Source organism: Astatotilapia calliptera, chromosome 8, assembly GCF_900246225.1.
Source record: "Astatotilapia calliptera chromosome 8, fAstCal1.2, whole genome shotgun sequence".
NCBI lineage: Eukaryota > Metazoa > Chordata > Actinopteri > Cichliformes > Cichlidae > Astatotilapia > Astatotilapia calliptera.
The window spans coordinates 11,495,838-11,511,606 of record NC_039309.1 but is presented as its reverse complement, the minus strand read 5'-3'; the positions used below and the strand labels follow the sequence as shown (position 1 = coordinate 11,511,606).

General features: G+C 38.7%; 2 protein-coding genes across 6 annotated transcripts in view; one reads left to right on the top strand and one right to left on the bottom strand.

Moving 5' to 3' along the window:
* The first annotated feature begins 800 nt into the window (after window positions 1-800).
* star2 (steroidogenic acute regulatory protein 2) lies at window positions 801-4,070 on the top strand. The gene is made up of 7 exons (XM_026178512.1): window positions 801-871; window positions 984-1,091; window positions 1,171-1,304; window positions 1,434-1,592; window positions 1,863-2,047; window positions 3,034-3,127; window positions 3,682-4,070. The coding sequence occupies exons 1-7, from the start codon at window positions 808-810 to the stop codon at window positions 3,772-3,774; spliced, it is 837 nt and encodes a 278-aa protein (XP_026034297.1). The 5' UTR covers window positions 801-807; the 3' UTR covers window positions 3,775-4,070.
* Window positions 4,071-4,285: 215 nt separating this feature from the next.
* adamts14 (ADAM metallopeptidase with thrombospondin type 1 motif, 14) overlaps window positions 4,286-15,769 on the bottom strand; it is a 57,698-nt gene continuing 46,214 nt past the window's right edge. For all 5 annotated transcript variants that reach the window (XM_026178510.1, XM_026178507.1, XM_026178511.1 and 2 more), the window contains 11 exons: window positions 14,593-14,765; window positions 14,259-14,392; window positions 13,339-13,462; window positions 13,014-13,094; window positions 10,701-10,864; window positions 10,448-10,613; window positions 8,628-8,760; window positions 8,231-8,438; window positions 7,980-8,109; window positions 7,203-7,310; window positions 4,286-7,095 (listed from right to left, as the gene is read on the bottom strand). In XM_026178510.1, the coding sequence (XP_026034295.1) occupies window positions 6,533-7,095; window positions 7,203-7,310; window positions 7,980-8,109; window positions 8,231-8,438; window positions 8,628-8,760; window positions 10,448-10,613; window positions 10,701-10,864; window positions 13,014-13,094; window positions 13,339-13,462; window positions 14,259-14,392; window positions 14,593-14,765 (1,984 nt within the window). In that variant the 3' untranslated portion in view covers window positions 4,286-6,532. The remainder of the gene's footprint in view (window positions 7,096-7,202; window positions 7,311-7,979; window positions 8,110-8,230; window positions 8,439-8,627; window positions 8,761-10,447; window positions 10,614-10,700; window positions 10,865-13,013; window positions 13,095-13,338; window positions 13,463-14,258; window positions 14,393-14,592; window positions 14,766-15,769) is intronic.

The following is a 15,769-nucleotide window of genomic DNA, read 5'->3' as shown; positions in this document are numbered from 1 at the left end:
CCAATTTATTATCCAATTATCTGAAAGGTTATTAAAAATCCATCATGCACATATGCAATTTCAAGATGACTGAAAAATAAGTTTAATAAACCATGAGTCCTATTTAAAATGCCTCATTTAACTTCCTAAGACCCAAACTCTTCCACGGCATGCATTTTTAATTTCTCTTTGATATTTGGGCTGATTGGGACCTGATTAATGTAAAAACAAAGAATTACCAGATTTTTTTTAACCTGATTTTTGTTTCTAAGAAAAATAAGAGCCACATATGAGGATATTTGTTTAAAATCTCGATAGATCAGTGGCAGTATGATGTCCTCATAAGTGGATATCAGGCCCTTGTAGAGCAAAATTGAGTATTTTGGTCTAAATAACCCAAAATGTGATGTCCACATATGTGGGCGCCAGGTCCTAGGAGGTTAAGCTTATTTTATTCTTATTTAGGCTTATGCATTTAACCAGTGTTCTCTAAATGTGACAGTTTTGATCATGCACTGCTTTTGTCATTGCAAATCTAAATAGGACTGCTTTCCAATTTCCAAAATCTTGCCTCAACATATTTAAGATTAAGTATTGGATACATTAAATAACTGGGTTGTCCTGTGTGGGGTTTTTCTTTCAGAGAATTTCCTCTCTGTATCACACCCAAACCCTTGTCTTAGTTAACAGTCTCAAATGTGGCCTTCAGGACAGAATTCAGAACAGGTCCTATCTTCTTCTCTGGCCCTTATCTCACTGGAGTGTCCTTCGCAGACCATATAAAGATCAGAGACACACTTTACTTTGCTGTCACTGCCAAAGACAGACATGCTGCCTGCTGTTGTAAAGCTCTGCTGTGGAATTTCCTACCCACATATAAAGAACATAGCAGGTAAACCTTCCACAACCCACAGAAGGACTTTCTCCTTTTTATTCCTATTCATGCAAACAATGCATTCTCAGTAAGTCTCCTAAGCTGTTTTATTTTTCATTCAATCATGCAGGACTTCAACGCACTGCCATGGCAGTGATAGGTCAGGAGATCACACACCTGCAGCAGTGGGGACAAATCGAGAACCACGAGAGACAGCAAACTGGTTTAAATCATAATGGTAAAATATAACTGTGTTATTTTCATTAAATGTTTTAGATTGCGTTTCCCAAAATATTACAAACAGCTGTCTTTTGCAGAGGCCAAGCCAAAAGATATAAAACCTGTGCCAGCAAAAGAAGATCAGCTGTACGTACAACATGGACAAGAAGCAATGAGGAAGGCTCTCTCTGTTTTGGAGGAGAAAGAAGGATGGAAGTTGGAGGTTGCTGAGGTAACATCTAATTAATAAAAATGCCATTAAAGCACTTTCATCAAAGTTCATCAAAGGTCACCGCACTCTGAAAAAATCTTGCTTTAAGTAAACAGTGGATCACAAACCTGTGTTTTTTTTCCTCTTTAGAGTAATGGCGATATGATCTGTAGCAAAGTGATTCCAGGGGGCAGGAAAGTCTTTAGGCTGGAGGCAGTGTTGGACGCCAGTGTGGATGAGCTCTATAACATCCTGTTTGTCAGAGTTGAAGAAATACACCAGTGGAACCCAAGCATACAGCAAATCAAAGTGAGCAACTCACCTTTCAACAACTTGGAAACTGGATCAACTGCAAAACTTTAAGCTATAAAAATACCAGAGTTTAAACATACACAAATACTATTTAAGCTATATTCAAAGTTTTCCAACATGTCCTGTCTGCAAATTAGTCTTTATAACCAACCTATAGTTGTCATGCTGCATATTCACATCAACAAATGCATTTTCCGACTGCTACAAAAAATCTATACACAGGTTTTGCAAACGAAAAGCAAATGCTGTTGGTTTCGTGTGTTGTAGGTTCTAAAACGTATTGGTCTACAAACAATTGTCATCCACGAAGTTTCAACTGGGACAGCAGGAAATGTGATTGGAAAGAGGGATTTCCTGAGTGTCAGACACACCTGCAAACAAAGGTCCAGCGTTTATATTGGAGGAGCAGCAGTTCAGCTGGAGTCATTACCCCCTCAGGCAGGCTTTGTAAGGTACGTCTGCAGACGAGGCACTAATCATTCATTGTCATATCTAAAGTGATACTCAACAGCTTAATTGAACTTTTTCTTATATAAAGAGTCTGAGTTAATCTTAGTCATCCATGAAGGGAGATAAAATAACACAAATGGGTGGGGAATTGTCTTGATGCGCTCTGACGTTTTAATTTTTCCATACAACCTCAGCTAATTTCAGGGGAGAAAAAAATATGAGGAGAGCTAAAGTTAATTTTCATAGCCAATTATATATTAAATGCTGCTGGGATGTGTTTTAGGGAAGCTATGCGGCAGTGATGCCAAACTAAATATTAATACAAGCATGATTACTTGTCTACAGTGATCAGTGATAGAGTGATGTTTAGTAGGTATAACATGTTCCACAAAAATAATAGCTTGGGTTAACTGGGAAAGTCATTAGAGCTGACATCATTATGTATTAAGTAGTGAACAGAATTTAAAGTTTGCTAATTATAAAATGTAGGAGTCACCAGTAGGTGAATTTCATTTGGAGGAGATCATGGCTATTTGTAGCAAGTTTTATTCCAATTGCTGAGATATTTTATTATGTACGGTAATCTTAAATGATCAACAGATGGGTCAAAGTTGGTGGGAAGAGCAAGGTAAATCTTAGTTTAATACATTAAAATACATTTCTGTCTGAGGGCAACCAACTCCTCCAAACCAAACTATGCACATAGATACATCTTAGGCCCCTGAAGGTTGTTATATATATCATATTTTATCATACTATTGCCAATCAAACCACCTAGCAACAGGCTAAAAATGCCTTTTTTTTTTCTTTTTCTTTTTTAGCATTTATGCACCTTTAATAGCTTATAAAAGAAATTTGAATTCCCTGGCCAACAGCATGAAAAGGCCAAAGAACCACATGCACTGTATGATTACTGATAATTAAAATAAAGACAGGCGAGGCTAAAAGAAATTTGAAAACTAAAACACATTTTTTTGCGTGAGTACAGAGCTGAGCATGGACCAACCTGCATCATCATACAGGCCCTGGATGAAGATTCAACGAAAAGTCGCTTCACGTGGCTTCTTAATATGGACGTAAAGGTAAATTCATTAATTAATAAATGTAAATCTGCACATGCAAAATAATGCAGGGTTCTATTATACATTACACGTATACAAACTGGCCATTTCACACTGTATATGTTAAACAACTCATGAACAAAAACAATGTACACATTTCCTCTGTTTCTGTAAAAGTGAAGTAAATGAGAAGATTTTTCTTATTGCATTTCTCAGGTTTTCCTTTTTAAATCCTGTCAGTAAATGTAATGCACTGTGTACAAGTCAAAATCTCAGTGTTTGCTTTATCAACTGCATCTCATGGTGTTTTAGAGCTGATCGAGAGTGCTCTTCCCTCATAGAGATGGTTGAGCTAAGAACAGCAAGAAAAGGCCATGAGATGTGGTTCAAAGCTTGGGAAAATAAGTGGACTCTGTGTTAATATTATTCAAAAGCGAACAATATCTACATATGAACAATGCATAATTATTGTACAGCAGCAGACCACCTACCTGCACCTCACTCTCTCTTTTTGTTGTTGACTGACAGTCAACAAATACCATTCAGGCGTCTAATAAATGTCACTTTATTCTCAGGGCTGGCTGCCAAAGTCTATTGTCAATCAGGCTTTGCCTCGGGTGCAGCTGGATTTCACCAGACACCTTCGCAGACGTCTCAGCCTTGGCTGACTCATTCACTCGGTCTGTGTGACACCCACACCACAGTACCACCTTGTCATTGCTCACAGAAGAAGATGGGGGGCACAGTGAATGCCTGGTTACTCAGCGAAATGCTACAGTTTTAAGGAGATAGGAAATGCAGCGTCTTATTTTTACACAGCAGAGCTGGCAGAGATCAGTGCCAGCCTGGCAGAAGAAGACTGGCAAGTATTGTCACATTGTGCCACTCAAACCTCATTAAGATTTGATTAAGAGGCATCACTTGTCTCTTGATACACCCTGTATATGACTGGACGTAGTTAATAAAGTGCTTGAATGTGTTTCAGTGCCAGTGATTTATTTCTAAGAGTTAGATCAGGCAGAATGAATGTGTGAACTGGATGTTTTTGATTGAAACACACTTGGTCATGATGAATGCACACCACTCAGAGGAGTAAAAAAGATCAAAGTAAAATATAACTGCAGTAAATGGATATGAGCAGAGAAAAGAGCAAAAGCAACATCTTTCAAATGTGTTTTACTTTGTTCACCATACCACTTAAAAATTCAATAAATATTAACATTAAAGCTTTCATTTAGGTACGTATATACAAGAATTATACAAAAAAAATAATGACGTTATGAACCGCAATGCAGGACTGGTGTAACAGTACGCCCAACCACAGTGTGTAGACAGCATGGCCTGTATTTTGCAATTGCAACACAACTTTTCATAACTTGAAATTTACACTATATACATTATTATCTGAAAAACATCAGTTACAAAAAAAATATATATCATAATGCGTTATATTCTGAAAAGCATTTTAAAGCATTAATTGACTGACGTCCACAAAAACAGACAGCGGGCATGCTACAGTGGGGATGGCTTGCAAACGGTCATGATTTTTCCTGTCAGTGAGGATAATCAGCGGTATGTCGGACACCAAAAAAGAGCACCAGGGATAGAGAAGCCACTGAGCTCCCTGCCAGGAGTGATGGCATGAGGTTTGGAGGGTACCTCCAGGATAACTGTAGAATTCAAGAGTGCTTGATTGTGATCAGTTAGTAAGGTAATACGATTATACCATTGTCTTGGATGTATATTTAATAAGCATATTCAATTTGTTAAAAAACAAACAAACATCAAGCTAGGAGGAAAAACAGCTAGAAATGTAAGAACATCCGACAATCTGACAGTTGGTTAAATAATAATTTGGTGTAATGACTCTCTGAATTTAGCTTCTATCTTTAAATACTTGTTTTTAATCATTTAAGTTCATTTGCTTTTAGATCATGTCATGTATTTTAATTCCAATTCACTCTTTACCTGAATTACCTGAATGCAGTTTTTACCAGACTGGTTGAGCCGAGATTAGCAGCTCATAACAGATCGAGGGTAAGCGACATGACCACATGGCTAATTAGCATATCTTATATATGCACATTTATCAAGCTATTGCTCTTTTGTTATTAATGGAGCTAAATTGACACTCATAATCTCTGTACCGACACAAATTGAGTTTTTTAAAGTAAAAAAAAATGTTCAGTAGATGCTTAGTTGTATTTCCCTGCAACGTTTGACTAGGCCTTTAGCTAGCAACTTAGTCACAACAGTAGCTGAGGTGTCAACTGATCATCACCTAGTGGTGAGTTGGATCCTGTGGCAAGGGAGGATGCTTCACAGGCCCGGCATTCCAAGATGTTTAGTGAGGGTGCGCTCAGAATATCTGCTAGAGGCCCTAATATATGACATCTTCCTTTCCCACTCAAACTTTGGCAACGTTCAAAGGAGGCAGGGGACTTTAGTCCGAACAGACTGTTCCACATCTCCTTTGCCAAGGTGGCTTTACAGAGCTGTGGCTGCAAGTCGGTTTGACACCTGTTGTGGCAACAATGGGGATAAAGGGAGCTCTCAATTTCAAGAAGGAGCCCTATCAGGATGGGTTATCATCTGGGACTCCAAATGAGCTCGAGTAGGGGGCCAGGGAGGTTTGTGATTAAACTACTTCTTCTGCAACCCGAACTTAGAAGAGTGGAAGAATATGGATGGATACTGTATCAATAAATGGAATTAGCATGGTATTTGATAGAATACGCCAGGTTAATACATAAGACTTTTTTTGCCAGGGCTTTTTGAGTTTAGACCAATAACTATTATGTACAACATAACAGCTAACCTGCCAGTCCTGTAGCTACTTCTTGCATTTCATATGTGGGTAAAGCTGTCATAAAATGGCATCTGGCAGAGACAATGACACTACACAGGGATAAGGATTTTTTTTGTCTTTAAAAAATGTTGCTCTATATTATAAATACAGTATAAGGTTTATAATTATTCTGGTGGCACACTCCAGACCCCATAGCTGGCACGTGCACCTCCAAAACCATAGTCTATGACCTCCTTATGTTCACGAGTTTAATAGTAGTTCTAATGCACTTGAAAAAACAACAGGCTTGCACAACTGTACACAGATAAAAACATGAATGTAGCAATGCAGTCATCACATTTTGAAGTCATTTTAGTTTACAGCACCTTTGTTTAAACTTTTTTTTTCCATTTCATATTTGAAGCACACACGGCCGAGCGACGCCGTGCACCAGATCGCTCTGAAGTTTTGATGAGGTAACCACCACTGGGCTGGTCTAAGTTCACTATCATGGACAGAAAAATAATAATAATAATAAAAAAAAAAAGAAAAACTTTGAGTAAATCACATACTGCAAAGGGTGTGCTGATATTTGAGACCATTTCACCGAACAGCACATTCACAACACTGTTCACTGTTCATTTCTGAGCCGACAAGTTTCTGTGACTGGAGTCCCTCTCTGATCCTAAAGTGTCCCTTCTTGATCTTGCAGCAGCTGGGCCTAAAGTGCTGTTTGGGCTGTGCTCTTTAGAGGCACCTCCACTTGAGTCTGCTGTAGGCCGTGGCGGCCCCGGAGGTAGAACTGGCCCAGCATCTGAATCTCTCTTTCCAGCAGTGAGAAAGGATTCGCTGGTGGGATGCTGGGGCGGAGCAGCATTTGTCTGTGGTGAAGTTTGAGAAGTGGCAGCTGTAGTTGGCACCGGGGTAGTGAAAAGACGCCGTCGAGTGATGGCTTTAGTGGTTTTTGGCGGGGTCTGTGTTGTGGTGACATGAGGTGGCTTGGAAGAGGCAGGATGAGAAAGAGCTGAGATGTCAGGTTCAGCTAAGGCTACTGGGGTGTGAAAGTCAGGAACATGGGTAGTGAGGCTTTCTTTCTTGTCACAAGACTCACAGCAAAGCTTATAATATCCAGGGATGGAACAATACCGGGAAAGGACTTCCATTTGGCAGAAAATTGATTTATCCCCCAGACATGGCTCATCTAGTAATAACAGGACAGAGAACATCACTAAAAACTGCGGTGAAATGAATATTTCTACTTCTACTCTGTTTATATTGATTTCAGAAAAAAATTGCATTGTAGCTTACTTGAAGAGATTTTTTGGACAGGGTTTTCTGGAACTCTTAGATAGACAGCTTCGTCTTTTATTGTAGAGTTTTCCATTATTTGTTCGTCGAGAGAAGACCCTGGATGTCCTGGAGAGTGTAACAGCAAAAAACAAAACAAAACTGGGGTTAAAAAGAAGCCATGACAGAAAAAGCTTCTGGGAATCTGTTTCTTTTACAGGAAAACAGAACTTTGTTGTTCACAGGACACGGAGTGCAAACTGGAATTCTTTGTGTTCCTTTGTGTATTTTCAAAGCACATAATTTCCCACTTACTACCAATGCAAGGAAAAAGAAAAGAACTGAAAGAACTGGAGGCACTCAGCTCTTTGAAGAGGAAGCAAAATGAGAAAGGCTGAGGAAGGGCACTGGTGCAGAAATATTTAAGGTCTTAAAGAAGTGTCTTTGTGTGCACAGGATATTTAATACAAAGAGCATTAACAGAAAATGTATTCAGTCCTGAAAAAAAGTGTTTGCCTATGTGGGTCTCAAGGGTCTTATGCAGCAATCTTGTAACCATTAGTGAGACAAAGTTGTTTTTGGAAGATTTCTGCTCATGTTCACGAGGCAAATCTTGTGTTACACTACACTTCTCTAAAATCTACTGCAAGGATTATGATAACATGTGCAAGACTCATAATGCATTTACTTGTCACAAGTCAGAAGCAGAAGCAGTGTCCTTTTAATGGTGTATGTGAGACTAGTAGCAAGGTGGCCAAATCTCTCCTCTATTAGCACGTACATGCATGTGCATCTCACCTGAACATGGTCCCAATTTGCAAATGAGGATTGTTTCTGGTTTCTCGCCCTCGCATTCTCCAATGGTGTTGTCACTGGTCTTGCATACCACCTGCCTCTGCTGAATGCCTTCGCCACAGGTCACTGAGCACTGCGACACACCCAACGCACACAAACACACACACAAATATGTTTTATTTTCATCAGCTTTCATCGAGAACACTGAGAAGAAGAAGAAGAAGAAGAAGAAGAAGAAGAAGATCCTGTCTCACCTGAGACCATGCCCCTGTCCTCCACTGGGCAGGACATACAGTATGGTTGCAGGCTTTCCTTATCTCTGGACGTTCATCAGTGCAGTGTTTGCTGTGGACCACTTTGTTGGTACCATTGTGAAGCGCCTGTATGCACTGCACCACCCTGGTTTGGTACCCGAGTTTTCCACAGGTCTTACTGCAAGGACTCCACTCTTCTACCACCCACCTATCAAGAGAGCATTGTGTTTGAATAAAACTATCCCTCTCATTCCAAAATTAAATAACCTTTCTACACTAGTTTTTACATCCTCACTAAAATGGTAAAAGTCATGTCAGAGTGGACATACGGTATGAAAGCAATTTTAAAAGTGCTCATGCTGATAGAGCTGCAGTGCTGTAGTTTAAAGTCACTCACGTGGGCTGGCTGCAGTCTTGGGTGTTGCAGCGTTTTCGGATGGGTTTGGGCTTTTTGCTGGTTTCACAAAAGTTACGATGCACCAAACGGCTGTCACTCTTCCTCCTGCATCCATATTTGGTGTACTGTATGCCTAATGGATATAAAATTACACAAGGAATGTACCAGCAAGACTATAGATCATATACCATGTGACCTCCATAACTTTGTAAAAAATAATTTTATATAGAGTCCCAAATTTTCAGAGATTCAAAAGTAATTGGACAAAGAAATTCAACTTGTAAAAAATCGAATTTGACGTTCTTGTTCTTAAATGTGTAGCCAGTAGGTTGCAGCTTGTTGTAAACCGTCTGCATTGATTTATTGATTGTAGTCTTTCACAATGATACCTCCTTAAGGTGCTCTTAGTTCTTCTCCTGCAGAGAAATAATTCTGCAATCATGCATTTTTGTTGTTTTCTGCAGTCTTTCAAGCCTTTTGGTGATGCTGAGTTGGCTAGTGCATTCATTCTTGTAAAGACTAGAGTCTCGATTTAGACAATCCCAAAGTTTTTGCTCTCTGTCTGAGGGGTTCATTTTAGTTTTCCAATCTAATGATGACCCCCTTTACTTGCATCAATGTCTCTTTGGACCTCATATTAAGAGTTTCAGCAGCTAAAGAAGTTCAACAAGTTCAACACTCAGAATCAACTCCAGATCCAGAACACGGAAACAGGCTTCATCTGGCCATGACGCTTCTTATCAGTCAGTTGTACAATTAGCTTAGAGCCTGTGAAAATAGGGGACTGTGTATAAAACTAGTGGTAATAATAAACAGTTATTATTGAATTAAAGCTGAATATCTCCACTTCAATCACATCTTGATCGCTTGATTTAAAATTGCCTGTATGGATGCACAGAGGCAAAAACACAAATATATAGTAGAGTCCAAAAGTCTGAGACTACACAGAAAAGCTGTCAAAGCTTAAAATAATCAAAAAATGTGAAGTTGAATGATTCTGGACTCTTTGTTGGTAACTATATCATCCCATCAGTGCATTTAGATAACACTTAGGTGTGTTTGATCAGTGCATCAAAAGTAAACCCTCTAGCAGCAGTTTGCTTTTTAGAAATATCAAGTTTTAAGCTTAAAAACCTGCTTATTAAGAGACATTTTGGTGGGAGGAAACATGAAATCAGAGCTAAGTAAAAGCTTCAGAAACTAAAGTCTCAATCTAAGTAAGGTGGGGCTTTCTCACAGTCAAATCTAGGCTTCATGCAAAGTTTTCTAAGAGAGCACTGCATGACAGTCTACGCCACTTTGAAGAAACTGGATCACTTTATCTAAAGCAAAGGTCAGGCAGACCAAAAGAGATCACAGCACGAGGAAATCAATGCATCCAGCTTTGTTCCCTAAGAAAGAAAAGCAGCTGAAGAAACGAAGACTTCAATCAACTTCAATCAAAGTGGTCTAAATTAAAAGGCCAAAGACTGAACTAATCGTCTGCAAAGACAATAAATGCTTGGACTTATATTTCTGTTATTTTTTCATGTCTCCCCCCCAAAACAGATATTCATAATTCATAATTAATTCATTCACAATTGTGTGTTTTAAGTTGGAACATCAGAAGCAAATTAAATGCAAAAATATAAGAAATAAAACTCAGGTGGAATGGGTTTATTATTGTTATATAATTATGGTATATAGTAAGCTATTAAAACCTTGAACTGTTGTGAGTCGTTTTATTTCTTTAACTCATTAATTTCTGTAGTTGCCCAGATTTATCTTTACTTTTGTTTGAGCCTACGCAAAAAACCCGCAGCTTCAGTACATTCACTGACCTCCCCCACAGGGTTTGGAGCACTGAGACCAGCTTTTTAGTGCCCACTCATATGTGTCCAATTCGGCGAGAAGAACATTATTGTTGGTAATAAGTGGTAGCAGGTCCTCATGTATGATGTACTTATATGTTAAGCTAACTTTTGCATCTTCTTCCTGAGGAATGATCTGCAGCAAAGTGAACAAACGTTATTAGAATAAACAGAAATTTGGAAGGACAAACTGAAGCTCGGAAAATTTACTTGATACACTCACCAGGACTATGATCCCTTCATGCAGAGGGCCAGTTGTTTTCAATGTCTCCCTCTCACCCTCAATGGAATACTCCCACTGTAAACCATTTTCAATGAAGGTCTTTGATTTGGCATCTTCACTTTTTTCATTCAGTATGAAGTTTCCAGTTACTTGATTCTTCACAGCTGTCAGTAATGAAGAAACAGATATTTTATGGAGGCAGAGGGAAGTCCAAGGGAAGGGATGTACAAATTCAAAGTTGGGATTAATCCATTCCCATCACAGAAAGTTTGCTCTAAGCAGAGAATGTGTCAATATGCCATTGTGGCTTTCTGACACCAGTTCTTCCAACTTGTGTTTTGTTTTGTCAGAGGAGAGACGAGTGGCCCAAAAAGGAAGATGGTTGGCTTGGCTGAAAGCTGTTTGAACCTGACTCATCAGTCACCCCAAAGCTCATACTAGGATAAAAAAAATGATTACTCTGTTATTTTGTCTCCATAACTGAAGACATTTCAGAGTGTCCTCCTTTTTCACATAGAGCTTCACACTGTAAACTGCATGCAAGCAATTTGAAAGTCATTCGCTTTGAAGTAAGGCATAAAAAAAACATCTGCTGTTTTCAGATCACTGGAGTTGCACCTACGATGTGACCTGTCAGCTGTGCTAATTGCACTTTATATTTCACTATAAGAAATACACTTTTTCCTGCCAAAGTTTATCTATAAGTAGTGTCTGATCCTCCTCTTAACATATATTAATGAAAGTAGAGCTGAGTCTCCTGCCATTCTCTTTAATGTCATATTTAATTTTAAAATGTACATTTCGAAACATCAAATGGGCTTTTAAAACTCCAAAATTTGCTCTTCAAAGTTTGAAGTTTGCTCTTTCAAAAATGTGGAGTCAAGATCTTTAATCTCTAAGGCAGTCGATGTCAAAACATTGTTTATAAAAATGTAAAAAAAAAAAAAAAAACTTTAAAGAGAAACATCTCAAACTCCTCCTGAGGTTCACTAAACATAGTCCCTAAAAATGGATAAACATGCTATTTCATGTGGTAGGCTACAGAAGCAGAGGGCAAAACAGAAGCAGAATATTTACAAATGGGGAAACAACAGTAAAACCAACTCCCTAACTATGCTCTCATTACACTTGTGCCACCAAAACATATCTGAGTCACAAGATCACCAGCACATGAACTATGGGGTGTCCTGTTGTGTCTGGTACCAGGAAGTTGGAAGCAGATGCTTGACTAGACAGAGAATCCAAAGAGTCTGAGGCTGGTACAGCATCATTGGCTTCTTATTGTGTTTTCTGAGCAGTTCCTGAGCAATTTGTGGTGGGGTGTGCATGCTATAGGAAGCTATATGAATTATTATTATAACATTTTGTAGTTCCTGATGCATAAGTGTTATTAAACTTGCACAAACAAAAATAAAGTCCTTCTTCTTTTAGGGGTCGCTACGCCAGATCATCTTCCTCCATCTCATCGTAGCATTCTCTTCTGACACATCAGCACGTTGCATATCTTCTTTTACTGCATCCATGAATCTTCTTTGTGCTCTTTGCTCTTTTACTCCTGTGTGACAGCTCCATATATTCACACCCTTCCTCTGCACATGTCCATACAATCTCAGCCTTGCCTCTTTAACTTCACCTCCAACCACTCAACCTGAGCTGTTCCTTTGGTGCACTTATTTCTAATCCCATCTCTCCAAGTCACTCCCAGTGAAAATTCTCCTATTCTCACACATCACGCCTGACACTCATTTCCACCCAGTCCACCCACCCTACGCTCTTTTTTCCACCTCTCTTGTGTACTGTCCATTGCACTGTATGTTTAAACCCACGTATTTAAACTTATCCACCTTCACTACATCTGTTCCTTGCAGTTTCATTGTTACTCTTGCCTCTTTCTCCTTCATATGCATGTATTCTGTTTTGCTTCTGCTGACTTTCTTTCCTCTTCTGTCCAGCACATACCTCCACCTCTCTAGGCTCATCCACCTGCACACCGCTCTCACTATAGATCGTGAAGTTGTCTGCAAAACCTATAAAATCCCTATAAAGTTTCTATAAGATGCTATTAGGTCATATTATTCCTAATAATTCCCCCCTTATTCACTTAATCACTATTCTGTAAATTTTACTTCCATCAAAGAAACCTCAGATACTTTCTGTGAGCTGACTCTGAAATCTCTTTCTTATTAAGAAAATATGTTGCAATCTGGTTTACAAACCCCTTGACTTCTAATTCTGTTCACAAACCAGCCCTATTATTTTCAGTCAAAAGCATCAGATGTTTCCACACATGACAAAAATGTGGGACGTACTCACCAATTATATGAGGGGAGGTCTCGTTCTCCTCAATGACTATGTGGCGGGCCCCTATTGGGATGTCAAACATTTTCAGCATTCCTAACAAGGCAAAAAGAAAGAGCACAGTTTAGCCCGGCACTTTAAACAAGTTGTATTTTTGGGGGGCTCTAAAGAAGCCAATTATTTCTAAATCAAGATAATAAGACAGGGTTTTGATTGATGATAAAGGCTGGTACATAGGTAGACTGTGGCTAAAATATAGAAGAACTAGTCATTAAATTCATTCTTAGCTAAGGGTTAACATCCATTTCACGGCTGTCCTGCCCCTGCAGTTGATAGTTACCGTTCTTTTTAGGGGTCTTGGTGAGTGTCAGCTTCACAGTGCGGCAGTGAGAGTTGTCTCCTTCACAAACTCCACATTTATCCTCTTGCTTGTAAGACCCAACTTCCTTGTCACAGCCTACATGCTGTAAGGAGAAAAGGCACAGCCAGTCAATCACATCAGTGGAACACTGTGACTGACTTTTACAGAGACGCAGATTATTTTGCTGGGAGAATGATGCCACGGAAGGACAAAGCACATGTCTGATTTGGACGGTGCCTTGTAAAATATACTGCATATTGGAAACATGTCTAGACATAACAAAAGAGTAACCAAAACACTGACTGTCTTCTCTACAACGCTGCCACACTGGGCCTAAGGTGAAAATGGAGCCAAAATAAATACCATGTCAAGGGGCAAAAGGTGATGTATTCTATTCAATTCACTTACACTTCAGTAATTAAATATCTATATATAATTTTAAACAACATTGCCATCATTAAAATAGAATCTACTAAAGGTCACAGCAGTGTGACCTCTGGTGTAAAGCAATGCATAGATAGTGCATTAATAAAACATAGGATTTATTTTGAGGTGTGAAAACAGAATAAAATTGCTCTTATATATAGCTTTTAATTTTAAATTGATAGTGTACTTTAGAAACTATTGTTAAAAAAGGCAAAATACTCTCAAAAATTTGCCAATTATGAATTTCAAACCATAAGACAAAATCTATTCCATTTAATTTAAAATGTAAACAGCTTACTGCTAATTGTATCTTGGATGACCGACCTTCCCAGTGCAAAATGATATAAATGCAAAGTCTGAAGACTTAAGGTCACTGACTTTTTTGTGTGTTGTAGTATAAACCACAAGACGTGCCTGATTATCTCATTATGTCTTAAATATGTCAAAGTTTATGTTTTTGAGCAAACGCTTACCAGGCACTCTCCTCGAGCGCAAACACTGAATGGGTCTAAGTAGCTGCATCTAGTCCCATCATGCATCACCTGGTTCATAGATACCACCTCTCCCGTTTCCTTTGACTGACAGCTCAGCTCACATTTACGGGCCTCTGAAAGCACATGAAAACACATTCATACACACCCTGATTATCAAATGTGATAAAGACATCCGCAAGCTCTGACAGTCTGATAACACCTCCATGACTCTTAATGTTCCTGTGAAAAGCTGCTAATGCAACTACCATCTGTCCTCTTGCTGCTGTGCAGAAAACTTTCAAGCTCACCAATGAAGCGGAGAGCCAGCTCTTACCATCTGGGTGCTCATAAGGCAGCCAGGTGTGCTTGATGTTTTTATGGTATTTGTTGCTTCTCTGGACGCACTGCTGAGCACGGAAGTCCTCGTAAGGGCCTGCACACTCCTCTGTGTTGCACATCTGGTAGTCAAACGCAGACCCGGGGCAATCTCTACCACCGTAGGCAGGTCTGATCAAGGACAAAAACATGATGCTGTTGAGCAAACTTCCTTCATAATGTTCCCAAAGATTCAAATGTCATTTTTTTTGGGCTGTAATTGAACAAGACTAAAATTAGTCTGTAACTGAAGAAGCTTCTTATATGAGAGGAAACATCTTCAAGCAACTTAAAGAATTCCAGACGCTTTTCTGTCCAAGCTCCTTAGGCTAAAATCATTTGTAAGTGTATTACTATTAAATATTTGAAACCTGATCCATCCTCCTAGCTTTAAAAAAGAATATGGATATTTAAAAAAGCCTAAAGAATATGTTTGAATTCTGTAATTGAAATTGTAATACACCAAAGCTGTATGCAAATTTTTGACCTAGAATAGACACTTTGCTTTTGTTTGTTTTTTTCAAGTCAAACAATACAAATAAAATCACTTTAGCCAAGAAACATTAAAAAGAAACGTGTTGAAATCTTTAAAACATTTTTAAAAAAATTAAAAATGTTCCAGGCACAAACGTTTAGGAACCCAAAAGGTGAATACTTAGCATAACATGCTCTGTCGCTGATATCACAGCACACAACTACAAAATGTTATAATAATAATTCATATAGCTTCCTACAGCATGCACACCCCACCACAAATTGCTCAGGAACTGCTCAAAAAAAACAAAATAAGAAGCCAATGATGCTGTACCATGTTGTTCTGAACACACAACATGCTAAAAATCACTTTTCTGTTTGACTTTCTGGAAGGACTGCAGGAAACTTTCCAGTTTCCAGTGCAATTGGCTGTCGCACATCAGTGGGATTGACTTACAAATCCTCAGCCAGGTCCACAAAGTTAATTTATTTTCATTTCATCTAAACATAATAAGTAATAGTGCACTGACTTTTAATGAAAGACAGATTTTTACATCTTAAGTTAACAAGATATTATTTTCTCAAGGGTATCCAGATGTTTGCATACAACTAACCATTAACACTTCAGTGCTATTTGTACAGTTATTGTCTTTTATTGTAAA